The sequence below is a fragment of the Bos indicus genome, chromosome 10 (assembly GCF_029378745.1).
Source record: "Bos indicus isolate NIAB-ARS_2022 breed Sahiwal x Tharparkar chromosome 10, NIAB-ARS_B.indTharparkar_mat_pri_1.0, whole genome shotgun sequence".
NCBI classification, from domain to species: domain Eukaryota; kingdom Metazoa; phylum Chordata; class Mammalia; order Artiodactyla; family Bovidae; genus Bos; species Bos indicus.
In genome coordinates this window covers 90869065-90887604 of record NC_091769.1, presented here as the reverse complement: position 1 = coordinate 90887604, position 18540 = coordinate 90869065, and the positions used below count along the sequence as shown (strand labels likewise).

Sequence of the window (18540 nt, the reverse complement as noted above, 5' to 3'; positions counted from 1 at the left end):
CTCCAGAAAAGAATACTGGAGAGGGTTGCCATGCCCTCCTCCAGGGGATCTCCCCGACCCAGAAATGGAACCTGCATTTCCTGCATTGGCTAGTGGGTTCTTTATCACTAGCACCATCTGGAAAGTGTAAAAGAAGGAATGTCTTGTGGAGTTTTTCATCTGCATATTGATTAAGAGTTTTGCCTTTGAAATCACTCAGACTTAGGTTAGCATCACAGTTTTCTGGTTTACTAGCCCTATGAGTTGGTCAAATTTATTAAATTCTTTGTAAAATAGAAATAATAACACAGCTTACCTCAAGCCACCAGTGTAAAAAATGATTCATGTTAGTGTCACTTAAAATGCATGTTAATATTTAGCACAGAGATGACTGCTATTCCAATATGCTAGATATTAGTAATATTTCTATTAGGTATTTTGGGCCTATAAACACTGATACTGTTGATTACTTTTTTCTGACCATTTTTAATAAGAGTAGTCTCATGCTGAGCTGGAAGTATAACAATATAGGATCTAGATAATTAAGGCTATTTTTAATGCAGTGTTTGAAGAATGATTTATAATAACCCCACAAGCTTATATTTAAAAGAAATGACTAGCCTTATATCAAATGGACTTAGGCATCTTCAACAAAAACAAAATGTTCCAATTAGATAAAATAGCACTCCATTTAGGAGGTTCTTAGTTTTACACCTAAACTATCATCCAGCACATCAAACAATATACACTCGTATAAACCAAGGCTGATAAAGCTCACTCACAGATGCTGCTGAGTTGGAAACATATCCCTTATCCACACTTCAGTTTGATATTTTTGCAATAGTAATACCAATCCTAAAATTAGAGTGAAGCAAGTAACTTCTTTATTTAAAAATTCTATAGCACTTCTTGCTGATCTTATGTTTCCTGAAGTGCATAACTGATCCAAATACCTTTAAGGGCAAGGGGTATTCTCATGGTAGAGTCACACAAATGGTAATACCTACCGAAAACATTTCCTAAGTAAAACTTTAGGTGTGAAAATCATTGTGTTTCTTCTTGAGAGACTCTTAGGATCCTTTTAAAGGTTACCTGATTAAATCCTTGAGAGAAATGGCAAATATTAACAGAAAGGGAAAAGGAAGGACAGACAGGGAGGAGGGGAGGTCGGGCGCTTACTGTGCATGGGTGTCTTTCACCGTAGTTAGTTGTATACTTTGGAAGGCAGCATTATCAATTATCATAGGACAATACTTAAGATACCTGAGATTCATGATGTCTCTTTTCTCAATCAGTCTGATTTTGTAGTTTTCAGTGATGGTGATATTTTAATCCTGGATAAAACAAACTCTACCATAGTCACTTGAGAGTATCTTATTTCCCCTGTGCTGAAGGAAAATAAAATCAGGGACTGATTTCCCCAAATGTTTTCTAAGGAGTTAAATTAGGATGTAATTACCACTAATAACACTTGTAGTTAACTCAATTAATTTTCTTCTAGGGTACAGGCCTCCCATAGGTTGTATCTAATTTCACATCCCACTGTAGAGACTACCATTACTTTCAAAGCTTTAAAAGTTGGTTCAGGCAAAGAGGTCAGGCTTCCCTTGGATGGTAAGAACAATTTACCTATACCTTTCCACCAAGAGTAGAATTCACATCGATTATTAGGAGCAATTCAGCACAAAACATAACAGTGAAAATTAAGCAAATAGACACAAATGAAATAAAACATTTACTATTATCTTAAAAAATAATAGAGTAGAAAATAAAATCAACTTCAGGGCCAAAGTAAGCTAGAGGGAAAGAGAGCAAATAACATCAACATCAAGGCATTCACAATTAAGGAAGGACAGAAAGAAAAATAAAAGCAAATTAAAAAATACAGGTTGTTGTAGAGAAAATAAAGAAAGAAATCATCTCCATATAGACACAATAATTTAAAAAAAAGCATACTGTATTAATTTATAGTCAACTTACATCAACAAATTGCCCGCATGTTTTTTGGCATGAAAGAAAAATTTACAAAAGAAAGTTGTGTAAGAATGCTCTTGGACAAATAGAATTGCCACATTCTTGTAACTTGCTTTTTTTGTTGTCATTTCTTTTAAAACTTTTGAGCAAAATGTCTAATTTTCAAATATAATAATTTACAACAGAGGATGATACAGGAGGCAACAACACATACATCCACACCACATAACATGAAAAGAAAAAAAAATCTGCACTTTACCAATTTTTTTTACTTTCAGGGGCTTGGGAGGGCATATAAATTTTGAATTTGAAATTATTCTGATTGCGATGATTTAAAAAAAAAACTTTTTAAAAAAATCCTGTTTAATTTTATAATTTGCCTTTTTAAAAAAATCTATGAATCTAGAGAGTTTTGAATGAATTTCTGCATTAATATAGGTTCTCAGATATATATTGAGTTTAAATCTTTTTGTCTTTTTTTGACAAGTTTTAGAATTTCTTTAATTGAAGGGGATGGATGACAGCACATAAATTTGAACAATGCTAAAGAAAGGAGGGGGATGGGAAGGGAAGATGCAGAAAGGGCAGGGTCATATCTATGAGTGTACTACACAAGAGATGAAGATGATGGGAGTAAATGTGTAAGTGAGTCGCCATGTCCATGTAAGGGCGGCACGGAGTGATCTAGCTGCATTAGAGCTTCTGGCTGTAAGGAAGGGATGGGCAATATACAAAAACAAATGAGCCTACACATGCCCATCTACAGATATAAAGAACAGAACTCTAACACTGACAATCTCACACACCCTAAGCTGCAACTTCTTCAACATGCAATTATTCCAAAAGTCATTACAGTTTCATTAAAGATTTTCCAATAATAAAAACAGTTAAACTTTTGTCCTACTAAAAGTAGCCAAGATACATGAAATAATAATAGTAATAATAATACTACTACTTATAATAATGATCAGAAGGTTAAAAGCAAAAACAAGGAGACTAGGTTTATGCATTCAAGTTGAAAAACTTCATCGGCAGCCACACAGCCCCATCGAGAGTTAGGGGAGGGGGTTAGAGATCTTCCTATGTGACTGAAAGACAAAGTTGTGCAGGGAGCCCACTGGCTGGGTCATTCATTACTTCCTTCTATAGGAAGGGTACTGTCTGAGTGACGTCACCCATCTTCCCCATGCCACCCATGGTGCGTGTGATTCTGGTGAGACTGGGCTTATGTGGAAGATGTGGCTGTGGGGATTCTGCAGCTGAAGTTGTTCCACATTTAAAGAGGGAGTGGGGGAAAGTTGCAGAAAACAATTCATAACTTTTTTTGTCATAGTTTTGGATAAAACCAAATCTAAAGATCCAGCAATTAAAAAGAAACACATCAATATATATAGATAGATAGATATAGTACAAAAAGCACTGAATTCCCAAACAAGAAGGGAGCAAAGAACAAAAAATAATTTAAAGAAAAAAGTAGTTCACACACTTTCAGAGATGAACAACCAGATGCACACGCTGAGGAGGCACAGACAGAGCGATCAGGGGACACTTTTTTGTTTGTTGTTGTTGTTGTTTGTATTTTCTGGCTTATTGATTCCCCTTTTGGTGATAGCCAACATTAAAAACGAATTTTGCATTTTCTTTGAAAAAGAAAGTTTGCATTTTCTTAATTTTTTTTGTTTTGTTTTGCATTTTTTAAAAAAATAAAAAGGGCGTGCAGTCTGGATGTACGTCCTAAGTAGACATTTGAGAGAGAAAAAAAGAGGCTAAGACTGACAAATGGGTAATTGTCTATTATCCTGTCATGGCAGGAATGCTAACCAAGTTAATACATGCTAAAAGTAAGTTGCATTTAGGGAAAATAGAAAAACAGAACAGCAAGCTAGGGTTGGGAAGAGGTCAGCAAGACAAATTTGAGAGCAGGAGAAAGGTATTGGATTTAGTTTCATGCCTTTCCAGTAGGGGCAGAGGGCATCCCAAGACTTCTTGCCAATTGCATTCTTGTAAGCGTGTGTGTGGATGTGCACTCATGTGTTGGGCGCTGAAGTAGAGCCTGTACAGGCAGCAACTGAGGTAAAAAGCACACATGAGTTCATGGGTTCTGCTCTAGGAAACTCAGCCCGGATTCACTCACAGTCTCAGAAGGCACATTTTGTAAGACACAGAGGGGTCATCATTAGCACGGCTCCATGTACGTGTTCTTGGGCTTAGCCAAATTGACAGAGTACACGTGTGACAATTGTGGTCGTCAAATGTACCTGATAAATGGGGAGTTTGGAGCTTTTTATAAGTAACAGGAGCAAACCCCCACTCTCCAGTCCTCTGCTCCAAAAGAGCGCAGTGCCACAGAGTCAGTAAGCTATAGGATCGTCAGGCAATGAAGGTAGCTTATTTGAAGGACATTGGGGGAAATGGTGCCTGTCTCCTAGAGACTGCGTGGGAAACAAAATGCTCCATTCAACCTACAGTGACAGAAAGAAAAGAGAAAAGTGTGTGTGTGTGTGTATCTGTGTGTGTGTGTGTCTGTGTTTGTGTGTGTGTGTCTGTGTGTGTGTGAGAGAGAGAGAGAAGATAGTGTAGAAAGGATCATGGGGAAAGAGTTTTTAGAAATGGCCTCAGCCTCTACTGGAAGAGATCACAAGAATTACATTAAATAGTTTATCCCTGTGAGAACATTAATGGTCAACCAAGGACTGGGAAACCCGGGTAGGAGAACCACAGAGGTGAGACACTTGAGAGCATCTGGTTCTGACAGCCAATTCCAACTACTCCTAAGAAGATTTTGGGGGTGACTTTGACAAGTAGAATACATTTGTGAGGAGGAGTCAGACTTTTGTCCTTGTGGGACGCCCCTTTTATTATTTTATTTTAAAATAATTATAGTAATGTGTCCCCATGGGTCAGTCCGTACCAAGATTTTTAGTCTCTGGTTTTATGCGAATTGTTATTCTAGGAACTTCACAAAGGACAGCTGGCGGTTTTAGGAGGAGGGGAAAAAATCCCAATAATATAGGGAAAGAAAAACCCTTGTTGCCATTCAGTTAATTTTTTTTGAATAATTATACTTTTAACATTGAATTTTATTGCATGACAAAACCCTATAAATGTTAATATTGCCTCACAAGGCATCAATTAACTTCTGTAGAACAAAGTTTTAATAACATTCACATGGGCTATTTTTTGTTTCACGGGCAATTTTGTAGGAAACATAAGTGATATAAATCTGAGATATGTCCAGGTATCATACTCCTGTAAAATGAGAGGTGTTTTGAAGAAGATCCATCAGCAATTTGAGTCTCCTAAGGTTTATACTGAGTAATTTACCTATTTCAAAATTGCCTGTTTTAAAGCTTACATAAGTAGGACACCATTGACTTTCTGGAAATCACTGGTTTAAACAACTGAACATATCAAAATTTGTGGTTGTCATTTTGCAAATAAAATAATATACGTATTTTTTAAACCCATGGAAGCCACAGTTTCAGATGAAGCCAACACAGTTCTATATCAGTGCATATACATTTTAGAAGTCAACCAGCAGTTAATACACACAAAGCTTGTCTGATTTCTAACATAAGATAGAAAATAATGTTCTAGTAGCTCATAATCAGGTCACAACTTCATTTTCATATTTCATTAGATATCTACACTAGGTTTTTATTACCAATAACTGCATGGTTCTCTGTATATGCCTCTACTGAGTGTTAAGAATGCTTTGGGATTGTATTTGCCATTGAGAACAAATAATACTATAATTTGACTTGAAATAACATATTTTGATGTGACATTTTAATCCCACTATGTCCAAATAACTGTCTAAATGCAAAATCCGACTTTTAAGAACATCAAATACAATAAAATGGAATTACTCTGAATGCATCTCGGAAAGTGTACTTGTTTTGAAGAAATATGTTTCTAAGCTGCCTGTTGTTGTTCCTGAGAAGCCCAAAGAATACTGAAGGAATTCAAGGTGCAAACCTGCCTCTCTGGCAGAGCGTGTCCTGCTTGACAAGGACATTGTCTTCAGTGTGCACAGGTGAGATCCCAGAGGAAGGTCCAAATGAATTATTTTGTATAACCTCCAAGATGGAAAAGAGCCCAGAACACCATCAAGCCCAATACTCAGAATTGTATTTCTGTATTAATGATCTGCTTGCTAAATAAAAGCAACTTCTTACACTTAAGAAGAAAGATAGGATAAAACATTACAAAAGGTAGTACTACATTTTCAAACCTCATAAGTTAGGACATTTACATGTAGAAGGACCTTGAATTAATGACTTCTTCCCCTATGTTTACAAAACCCTTAACTTGTACCTGCAGGTTCGTCCCCTAATCTCCATTCTTTTCTATGAAGCTACTGCATTCTATACAGATTTTCAATGACTCCAACACTCCATTTCATTTAATTTGTTTTCTTCTTACTTTCAGCTAGATTCTAAGAACTTTAGGGTGAGAATATTGCATCTTGTTATCTTTATTTTTCCAACTAACCAGAATACTAACAATCATTCAAACATTTTTGAATGAACTAATGAATGTATATCATTAATTGCTTTTTTTTTCACCCCTACACTAGCCTAGAGCTTTTCATAGCGGAATTAAAATTTCATATCAAAAGTGGCTCACCTTGTACCTGAAATCTAGTATATGGGACAGAAGTCTTAGAGTCTGGAGACCTGAGTTCCAATCTTGATTGTATTACCTACCTACTATGCTAGTTTGTTAGGACATGGAAAAGTCAGTTAATCCCCCTGAGTTTGTTTCTTCATGTGTAATATGGAGATTATAATGTCTGGTTAATTAACCTACCTCAAAGGGTAAGTTTATACAACTGAGACTTTGAATGTGAAAGAGCTTATAAATTATAAAGGGCTCTTCAAATGTTTGTTACTATTTTCTTCAAAGTTGACACAATAGCATCAACTATAAAATGAGGGTTTCATATTCAGAAAAGACTGAGTCCCAGACAATGGAGATCAGCACTACTCCAAGTGTGATACTTGGAGTATGTGCTTCAGCTTGTTCATCAAACAAATAATAACCTCAGTCAAAAATCTTCACATAAGTAGTATTATTGCTGTGCTGTGCTGTGCTTAGTCACTCAGTCATGTCCAACTCTTTCAGACCCCATGGACGGTGGCTCACCAAGGTCCTCTGTCCACAGAATTCTCCAGGCAAGAACACTGCAGTGGGTTGCAATTCCCTTCTCCAGGGGGTCTTCCCGACCCAGGGATCAAACTCAGGTCGCCTGCCTTGCAGGCAGATTCTTTACCATCTGAACCACCAGGGAAGCCCCTGTTGAACTTCTCCTGAACTCCTGTTCCTACCTCTCCAGCAGTGCTAAGTTCTTAAAGCTTGATTAGTTCATATTTCAGTGGTGAATTGTTATTTCTGCATATAATTTTATAGTTACTTTGTCTCACTCTTCTGTGGGGTAGAGTTAAGCTCCAAAGAAGTTATTATTGAGATGTGTTCCCATAGGAACACTTTTTATCAAATCATGTGATTTGAGACAAGTTACTCCTCACCCCAACCCCTGGAATCTCAGTTTGCTGAGATTTACAAAACCAGGAAGACAAGTCCTTTTAGCTCACAAATGTATGTAAATTTAAGTAAAATTACTTTGGAAACTATACAATATTCGATTCAAATGGAAGAAGACGCCATTCACTATACACCACTTGTCACTACTGAAAAAACCAATCAGGATAGTGACAAGGATGGCTCTCTCACCAAATTCACTTGGAAAAACATATCCCAACAAGGATACAGGGGATAAGATGAGGATATGAAGGGATGGAGGGTCAAGGTAGCATTTTAGCTCTTTTCTTCCAGAAGAGTTAATATTGGTTAAGATATACAAAAGGGAAAACCCACTTAAGAAATTTCCAGGAATTAATATTTTTATTTTCATTTTGTTTGAATGGTAATCAGGTATTAGTATAAGTAATTCTGTCTTCACTCAGGATATTACAAGCTCCTTGATGCACAAGCTGCATCTTTCTAATTATTTTATGTTTTTTAAATCCATCTAACATAGAACAGGGCACACTGCAGGTCTTCAGTACATATTTGTTGAATTCAGCTACAAAATATAGAACAGCTTGCAACACTGGACCTCTGATTTGTGAAGTGGGTGGGATTCAAAAAAAAGTCGTCCTTATTGGCACCCATTTATGTAATCAAGAGTCCTCTTCGTCGAGTATCTTCACGAAGAGAAACAAAGAGAAAGAGCAGTGTAACCAGGGCTTAAAGCCATGAATTTAGCAGTTACTCTCCTTTTCTTAACCTGGCTTCTCTGTGGGTTTTTAGGGCTAAAATATGCATACAGCTCATTATTTCGAGCTACTAGGTCCTTATAATATTATTAAAGTGCAAAACAGTAGCTAATAGAAAAGATTTGTTTTATCCGCATAAAGATGACCTGTGTGCCAGTCAGAAATGAAGACTCTGTCTGAAATACTTTATTCCTTTAGCTTGAATAGCCCAAGATTTTTCCAGTTTTCCTCCTCTTCTGATCCTTCATCCTTCTATTTCTTGGTTAGTTCCAGGTGTGGCCCTAGGCCGAGCCATCCCATCCTGTCCCTTGTCTGTAAAGATCTATCACCTATATGATGGTGATTTGCAGTTCAAGCCTCCTTTCAGATTCCAGTTTCCCATATCCAGCTGTCTACTCAACGTTCCTACTGCAGCACCTTAAATTCAAAAGAGCTAAGAGAGAACTTTGGACTCTACTGTCCTCCTAAACCTGCATCTTTCCCATCTTTGGGTGTGACCCAAGGGGTGGTGTTGGTTGTTTAGTTGCTAAGTCGTGTCCAACTCTCTGCAACTCCATAGACTGTACAGTGCGTATATGGAGGTGAGTTGGGGTAGAGCCTCAGACAACATGACTAATTAGGGGATCCAGGTGAACAAACCCCTAATTAGTCATGATATTTGAGCCCCTACCCCAACTCACCTCGACACATGCAGTGTAGCAGGAAGTTCTGTTGACTCTGGCAACAAATCCCTTACATTGACTTTCCCCCATAGCTATCACCCATGTCGTAGAGTAAGCCACTCTAGTTCCCTGCTTGGACACTGCAGTAGCCTCCCCATTGATTTCCCACATCCACTTTGGGTTCACTAAAATCCATTCTCCATAACAAAGCCACAGAAACGTTCCAGAATTATACAATATAAAACAGGTCAAGTCACTTTCTTGCTTCACATCTTCAAAGGTAGAATTTTCCAAACCAAAGTTTTGTACCACAACCTATGGTGAAAGTTGCTTGTGATCTGCCTACCATTCACCTCTGACAGCTGCCCCTGACCCAGAATGTCTCAGAATCTGGCCATGCTAGCTTCCCTTCCAAGAACACCCCGTTACTTTTTGCCTGATTGATTTCTTCTGATGGGCCAGGTCTCTCTTCCAATTTTACTCCTCAGAGAGGTCTTTAATGACTTTCCTAGTAAGCAACCTGCTCACTAACTGATTATCCCCTCATGATTCTCTGTAGAATTTACTAGGTAATTCACACTCATTTATTCATGGAATGTAAGCTCCATGAGAACAGAGACTTTGTCTTATTCTCCAGTGTACTTAGAGCACTGCTTGGCACCTGGTATGGACTCAGAAAATCACTGCTAGTGAGAGAACCATGGCTCAAATAGCCTGAAAACCCTTCAAAAAGGGAGGTCAGGCTACTCGTCTCTCTTGCAATCCTCCACAGCTCCACGCACAGTGCTATTCCCACAGGAGGCCTTGAGTAAATGGTCTGTAGACTAACCATCGAGGCATTGCATTCTCTATTCTATTTTCTTTTACTCTTCTCTAAACCAGATGGGATTTCCCTGAGTTCCAGCTAGCAGTTCCAGTGCAAATCGGACCTTCTCATCCACAGCTGGCTTCAGCCTTCCCCCAAAACCCCACATCACTAACTCATTCTTCCTCTCATAAACTGGTGCTGGGATGTTTATTAAAAAACTCAGGCTTTCCTTTGCAGTTGTGAAAGCTAAAGATAAAATAAACAGGACAGTCAGGCCTACCGCTGCCAGACTCTGATGTATGTCTTCAGGCAATAGGAAGGAATGGGCCAAATGAATTATCAGTGGGAGTAATGGTGAGCGAGGTAGTGAAAATGTACTTGGCTGTTTTGCCTGCTGTGGTCCTGCAGTCAGTAACAGCAGAACCCAGCAACAGTGGGGTCTTTTTCCTGAACTGATACCATGAGATTTTATGACCATGTTGTTAGAGTAATAAATTATTCAAGAAGCTTTATTTTGCTTCTGTTTTCCACCCAAGTCCATCTACTCTGTCATTATGACCACAATCCTGACCATGTTCTTTGCGCTGGTGGATTTTTGGTGGTAGAAGCTGGGCATTCCTCTGGTGCCTCCTCTCTGCAGACCCCTTAAGTTCCCTATGTTGTCCATGAGAAACAGCCATACTTGATGCTATGTTACAATAACATTCACCGTATCTTGAACACACCCTCTTTTCACCTAAACTCCATCTTCACTGCAAGCAATGTACAGTGTTCAAAAAGCAATATCATGAAGGCATTTTTATACTCAGCAGAAATTAATACTATGCAAACAACATGAAAAGCTTGCCCAAGACTCATGCATTTGACATCAAAATGATATACCACGATTGCATGACTTTGACTATGTCTTGTGGTGGTTGTTCAATTGCTCAGTCATGTCTGACTATCTGGGACCCCATGGACTGCAGCACATCAGGCTTCCCTGTCCTTCATCATCTCCCAGGGCTTGTTCAAGCTCATGTCCATTGAGTCGGTGATGCCATCCAACCATCTCATCCTCTGTCATCCCCTTCTCCTCCTGCCTTCAATCTTTCCCAGCATCAGGGTCTTTTCCAATGAGTCAGTTCTTCACATCAGGTGGCCAAAGTATGGAGAGTCAGCTTCAGCGTTAGTCCTTCCAATGAATATTCAGGGTTGATTTCCTTTAGGACTGACTTGTTTGATCTTGCAGTCCAAGGGACTCTCTTCTCCATACACAGTTCAAAAGCATCAGTTCTTCAGCGTTCAGCTTTCTTTATGGTCCAGTTCTCATATCCATACATGACTGCTGGAAAAACCAAAACTTTGACTAGACGGACCTTTGTTGGCAAAGTAATGTCTCTGCTTTCTAATAAGCTGTCTAGGTTGGTCATAGCTTATCTTCCAAGGAGCAAGTGTCATTTAATTTCATGGCTGCAATCACCATCTGCAGTGATTTTGGAGCCCAAGAAAATAGTCTCTCACTGTTTCCATTGTTTCTCCATCTATTTGCCATGAAGTGATGGGATCGGATGTCATGACCTTCATTTTTTGAATGCTGAGTTTTAAGCCAACTTTTTCACTCTCCTCTTTCAATTTCCTCAAGAGGCTCTTTAGTTCCTCTTCACTTTCTGCCATCAGGGAGGTGTCATCTGCATATCTGAGGTTTATTGATTGTAGCATGATTGCATGACTTTGACTATGTCTTACCTGAGCCTCAAGCAGCTGATTTACCAGAGAGAAGAAGACTACAGAGATGCCTACATGTGCAAGATACATATCATGAGATTTATTTTTAAAATTTGTAAACTCAAATACTGTAGATTAGAAAGGAGATATAATAAATTCCCTAGTCATTCCAAAAACTCAAGGCACATGGGCCTCTAGATTAGTAAAGGTACATGCTTGGGGACAAACGCACATGATCAAATGGTTGACATAGTGATCCTTACAAATATGAAAAAGGACTAAATATATATAAATTTTAATTATATAGTTAAAATACTAAATTAACCAGAAGCCTACTTCTAGAGGAACATGTTCTTAAGAGTTATTGAGAACTTATCTGCCAGACATTGTACAAAGTACTTTAAATATTTAATTTCACTTAATCATTACAAGTTCATCTTACATATCAGTCCGCTTGGGCTGAAAGGAGTTAATTTGCTTGAAGTTATACAACTAGGAAGTTGAATAGTCATGACTAAACTTAATCCTGTATGTTTTACATTAAATGACAATGCTGCTGCAAACCAGGATGTTTTTAAATATTCAGTTCTTGGTGAGTATGGGAAGTTATAAACAAGCTAATCTTTAGGTACAAAAACAGCTTCCACAGGAGATCCTAAGAGCTCTACCAATTTATTTCAAACTCCAATGCACAAAGAGATGTTCACAGGGGCTCCGAGGGGTCTTTTGGCACAATCTCTGGTCATCGAAGCCAGACCTACTAAATCAGTCTCTGTTGGGTGTAGTGGGGACAAGATGACAGGCAGTGTCTGAATATCTGTTGTTGTTGTTTTTTTGTTATTTAAAGCTCTCCAAAGGGTTTTTATGCAAAACCAGGTTGAGCTCATAATCAAAAGGCCTAGACTAAATCCCAGCTGTGATCCACTCCCTGTAAACTTGAATTAAGCTATAACCTCTCTTGTTTGTAAGATGGTGATAAACCTCAGTGGATGTTGAATTAATAGGAGATGCTAGCTATACAAGCATTTTATAAAATATATATACATACTTTTAGAAATGTTATAAGAATAACAATTATCTTAACTGGCACATCAAAACCTGCTTAAAATTACTAATACATTAATTTTAGGACTATACAAAAAAATCATTTTTTTTCTAATAGTCTACCTATTCTAAATTTAACATGGTGGAAGCTTCTGTTATCTACAAGTACCTATCAAAATAATCTAAATGATTTGATATCTCTGCTATTCTCCTGAGTTGTCAAATTACAAATGCTCTCTGAATATCTCTGTTCCACATTGTTTTCTTCCGTACCACATCCTAATCCATCGATGCTGTGCACAAAGTCTTAAAAAGTGCTACAAGTCAATAGTTGGAGAATTTCACCACAATGTTCTCTTTTGATACCCTATTGTTTTATTCTACATTTTAAAACCAAACTGGTAGGGTCCACTAATTGTTCTAAAGAAAAATGGCTTTCTCTGGACTCATCAGACAGATGCCACTCTCAGTCTCAGGTAGGACAGAAGACCCAAGAATCAGCTTCCTACCTTTCAGAACCATGGTCCTTTCAGAACCATGGTCCTTTCAGAACCATGGAGTCCACCTTGTCTGCTAGAGCGACATGGTGTTCGGATAAGGACGAGACACTTGCAGGGCTGCAGATCAGTGTCACAAAGTGAGAGAGGGTTACAGCCAGCTTTGAAAACAGAAGTGCCGACCACTATGTGGTCACTGTTAATATCTCCTCGGCCACACCACATCAGCTTTTTTCAGGGTGGTTTTCCGTATTATTTCTCCACAGTGATAGCAAACAGATCCTGATATATTTTTCTCCTGGGCTGTTTCAGATGAATATGCTACTTGATCTTTAGCTAACATATGATAACCACATGAGGTATCTATCAAAAAAGAAAATATTTGAGAAACAATAAAGGTTTTCTCTTCCGCAGTGGTATTATGTTTAATTGAGAAAGTCAGCATGGTGAAACCCTGAAACCTACTTCCAATCTCCATCTTTATGCAGAAATTTAATGTACTCACATGCACTGACTCCATTAGAATGTTTGCTCATTAATTTTGTTCCTTTTTCATAGTATTAATCTGTAGTAATGTTTCCCCCAATGCTATTAGCCAAAAGGTCATAATTGTTCTTCCAAATGGACGGATGGCACTGAAATCTGAAACTTAAAATTAATCAACTGCTGAGTATTGTCTCTGAAAAATCATGTAGCCTACGGCTGGCCTTCGTTGGGTCTCTCTTAAAAAAAATAAGGCTACACTTTATTACATATTATTTAGTTATTCAACACAAAATATATTAGCCCTCCTGCAAACAACTTACTAGGAAAATCCTTATTATCTTGGACTCTAGATAGGATTTTTTGATAGTGACAGATCATCTTCACTCTTTTTTTTTTTTAATTGATAGGCAAGGTGACTAAGCAACCCAGTTAAGACCTAAGGCTTGAGCAGTGTCATGAAAACTTAGACCAATCATTTAGTTCTTATAAAAAACCAGTTTTATCTTTCATTTTGTTTTGGTTCTATTCAAGTTGTCCTTTAGATAAGGGTATCTTATTTCCTTGAAAATACTACTTAGCAAGAAATAAGAGAATATGCAGTTATGGTACATGCATCTGTCTGCTTGAAAGTCAGGGCTGTTTCACTGGCTAGCTCCAGGGGATGCGGTACCTACTGCAGTTCATGTAAGGAGTATCCCCTCAAGTTGAGCAACGCAACGCCTGCCCAGTCTATGCAATAACTCCATGCAAGTTACCTCTGTACTTATGAATTAGCATTTGTAACTACTCCAAATAAGACCTATTTCTGGTTCAGTTCCATTGACGACAGACAGTATTTGGACAGGCAGCAGCACGCAGTGGACAACTGTCCTTGGTCACTGCTACTTAAGGGTATGAGCGGTGTTGACCAGACAGATAAAGACAGGGAGAGAGGAATTATAGGCACGTGGCCATAGCACAGAATAAGCACCCAATAAATAATTACTGGAAAATAAAAAAAGCTATTTCCCAGCATACCCCATGGACTTGCCTCATGGGCACAAATCAAGACAAAAAGATATTGCACTTTAAGTGTCTATGCATTGTAGCTTCTAAAGACCCTTCATATTTAAGAGGTTTGTTTAACCTATAGTCCCTAAGACTTATTTCTTTGGTTGAGATGGAAAGAATTTTAAAGCAAGGACTAAACTAGAAATAACTCACTCTGATACGTTTACAGAAAGTAACACAAAAGAACTAGGAAGGGTAAAAAGAATAACTTTGTTGAGTAATGGCATTCACTATTTGTGGTCCAAAGAATAAAGTCTTGAAGGAGAAAGAGATGGAAGTAGCTATCCAGTGTTTCCAGAGAAACCAGAGAGATAAGTAAGATCAAATGCTGTTGGTCTTTTCTCACTGTTTATGCATCCTGCTTCAAGCAAAGTTTCCAGAAAGTAAGCTCTCCTGACCTTCCTAGAAAAGACAGGACATGGAGGGCATGGAGGTAATCTCACTTAGTGGTTATGTAACCTCAAGTAAGTGGCTTTAATTCTCTGCACCCCCTTTTATTGCCTGTAAATATAAGGGTTAGATAAGACAATCTTTTTTTTAATTAATTTACTTTTTATTGAAGGATAATTGGTTTACAGAATTTTGTTGTTTTCTATCAAACCTCAACATGAATCAGCCATGGGTATACATATGTCCCCTTCCTCCTGAACCTCCCTCCCATCTTCCTCTCTATCCCACCCCTCTAGGTTGATATAGAGCCCCTGTTTGAGTTTCCTGAGCCATATAGCAAATTCCCATTGGCTATCTATTTTACATATGGTAATGTAAGTTTCCATGTGACTCTTTCCATACATCTCACCCTCTCCTCCCCTCTCTCCATAAGCCCATAAGTCTATTCTCTATGTCTGTTTCTCCACTGTTGTCCTGTAAATAAATTCTTCAGTACCATTTTTCTAGATTCTGTATATATGCGTTAGAATACGATATTTATCTTTCTCTTTCTGACTTCACTCTGTATAATAGGTTCTAGGTTCATCCACCTCATTAGAACTGACTCAAATGTGTTCCTTTTTATTGCTGAGTAATATTCCATTGTGTATATGTACCATATTTTCTTTATCTATTCATCTGTTGATGGACATCTAGGTTGCTTCCATGTTCTCAGTTCAGTTCAGTTCAGTCGCTCAGTCGTGTCCGACTCTTTGCAACCCCATGAACTGTAGTATGCCAGGCCTCCCTGTCCATCACCAACTCCCAGAGTCCACCCAAACCCATGTCCATTGTGTCGGTGATGCCATCCAACCATCTTATCCTCTGTCATCCCCTTCTCCTCCTACCCTCAATCTTTCCCAGCATCAGGGTGCTATTGTAAAGAGTGCTGCAATGAACAATGGGATACATGTGTCTTTTTCAATTTTGGTTTCTTCAGGATATATGGCTTGGAGCGGGATTGCTGGATCATATGGTGGTTTTGTTCCTAGTTTTTTAAGAAATATCCATACCATCTTCCATAGCAGCTGTATCAGTTTACATTCCCACCAACAGTGAAAGAGTGTTCCCTTTTCTCCACACCCTCTCTAGCATTTATTGTTTGTAGACTTTTTGATGAGGGCCATTAGAACTGGACATGGAACAACAGACTGGTTCCAAATAGGAAAAGGAGTTCGTCAAGGCTGTATATTGTCACCCTGTTTATTTAACTTATATGCAGAGTACATCATGAGAAATGCTGGACTAGAAGAAACACAAGCTGGAATCAAGATTGCCGGGAGAAATATCAATAACCTCAGATATGCAGATGACACCACCCTTATGGCAGAAAGTGAAGAGGAACTAAAAAGCCTCTTGATGAAAGTGAAAGTGGAGAGTGAAAAAGTTGGCTTAAAGGTCAACATTCAGAAATGAAGATCATGGCATCCAGTCCCATCACTTCATGGGGAATAGATGGGGAAACAGTGGAAACAGTGTCAGACTTTATTTTTTTAGGCTCCAAAATCACTACAGATGGTGACTGCAGCCATGAAATTAAAAGATGCTTACTCCTTGGAAGGAAAGTTATGACCAACCTAGATAGCATATTCAAAAGCAGAGACATTACTTTGCCAACACAGGTCCATATAGTCAAGGCTATGGTTTTTCCTGTGGTCATGTATGGATGTGAGAGTTGGACTGTGAAGAAGGCTGAGCGCTGAAGAATTGATGCTTTTGAACTGTGGTGTTGGAGAAGACTCGTGAGAGTCCCTTGGACTGCAAGGAGATCCAACCAGTTCATTCTGAAGGAGATCAGCCCTGGGATTTCTTTGGAAGGACTGATGCTGAAGCTGAAACTCCAGTACTTTGGCCACCTCATGCGAAGAGTTGACTCATTGGAAAAGAGTCTGATGCTGGGAGGGATTAGGGGCAGGAGGAGAAGGGGACGACAGAGGATGAGATGGCTGGATGGCATCACTGATTCGATGGACGTGAGTCTGAGTGAACTCCGGGAGTTGGTGATGGACAGGGAGGCCTGGCGTGCTGCGATTCATGGGGTCGCAAAGAGTCAGACACGACTGAGCGACTGATCTGATCTGATCTGATTGTGACCAGTGTGAGGTGATATCTCATTGTAGTTTTGATTTGCATTTCTCTAATAATGAGTGATGTTGAGCATCTTTTCATGTGTTTGTTAGCCATTTGTATGTCTTCTTTGGAGAAATGTCTGTTTAGGCCTTTTCCCCACTTTTTGATCGGGTTGTTTGTTTTTCTAGTATTGAGTTGTATGAGCTGCCTGTATATTTTGGAAATTAATCCTTTGTCAGTTGTTTCACTTGCTATTATTTTCTCCCATTCTGAGGGCTTTCTTTTCACCTTACTTATAGTTTCCTTTTCTGTGCAAAAGCTTTTAAGTTTAATCAGGTTCCACTTGTTTACCTCTGTTTTTATTTCCATTACTCCAGAAGGTGGGTCATAGAGGATCTTGCTTTGATTTATGTCATCAAGTGTTCTGCCTATGTTTTCCTCTAAGAGTTTTATAGTTTCTGGTCTTACATTTAGGTCTTTAATCCATTTTGAGTTTATCTTTGTGAAAAAGCAAATGCCTTAAGGAAGGTAAGTGCTATTGCTGATGAAGCTCAGAAATTTTCCAAAGCCAATAATATCATTTCTCAAATATTTGGAACTGATTATATTTACAATTTACCTAAGTCTGTGTCGTTATATGGGTTTCCCTGGTGGCTCAGCTGGTAAAGAATCCTCCTGCAATGTGGGAGACCTGGGTTTTATCCCTGGGCTGGGGAGATCCCATGGAGAAGGGAACAGCTACCCACTCCAGTATTCTGGCCTGGAGAATTCCATGGACTGTATAGTCCATGGGGTCGCAAAGAGTCAGACATGACTGAGTGACTTACTTCACTTCATGTCATTATATAACAAAGTATATGTTTTATGTTGCCATTAAAAATCAAAAGTCAGTTCCCTAACTACTTCACAACACCCTTTTCTTAGTGGGCCCTGTGCTGTGCTGTGCTGTGCTAAGTTGCTTCAGTCATGTCCAGATCTTTGTGACCCTATGGACTATAGCCTGCCAGGCTCCTCTGTGCATGGGATCTTCCCAGCAAGAATAGTGGAGTGGGCGGTCATGCCCTCCTCCAGGGACTCTTCCTGACCCTGGAATTGAACCTGTGTCTCTTACGTCTCCTGCGTTGGCAGGTGGGTTCTTTGGCACTAGTGCCATCTGGGAAGACCCAGTGGGCCCTAGAAAGCAGTAATAATTCTTGCATTAAGATGACAAAAACCTAGGAAAGGGTGCTAAGAATATTATTTTGGGTACATGGAATATTGAGTAGAGAAAGGAGGGAATGCTATTACTCAGGGAAGAAGGTTTGAAAGTTGATTTCCCACTGTACAGACTAACCATTAGGGGAATCCTACATGGAACAACTGATTGGTTCAAGGTCGAGAAGGAAGTACTACAGGGCTGTCTGCTGTCACCCTGTTTGTGTAACCTATACTCTGAACACGTCATGAGAAATACCAGGTGGGTGAGTTACAGCTGGAATCAAGATGGGTGAGAGAGACACCAACAACCTCAGATATGCAGATGATACCACTCTAATGGCAGAAAGCGAAGAGAA

At 38.9% G+C, this 18540-nt stretch overlaps 1 protein-coding gene across 14 annotated transcripts in view; it reads right to left on the bottom strand.

Annotated features, from left to right (window-relative positions):
• NRXN3 (neurexin 3) overlaps positions 1–18540 on the bottom strand; it is a 1810124-nt gene that overhangs the window by 7978 nt on the left and 1783606 nt on the right. Inside the window, exon 21 of one of the 14 annotated variants that reach the window (XM_070797937.1) lies at positions 2308–2659. The exons of the other annotated variants lie outside the window; for them this stretch is intronic. Coding sequence (XP_070654038.1) covers positions 2550–2659 — 110 coding nt within the window. The 3' untranslated portion in view covers positions 2308–2549. Of the gene's footprint in view, positions 1–2307; positions 2660–18540 lie in introns of those variants that run through there. 14 annotated transcript variants of the gene reach the window in all.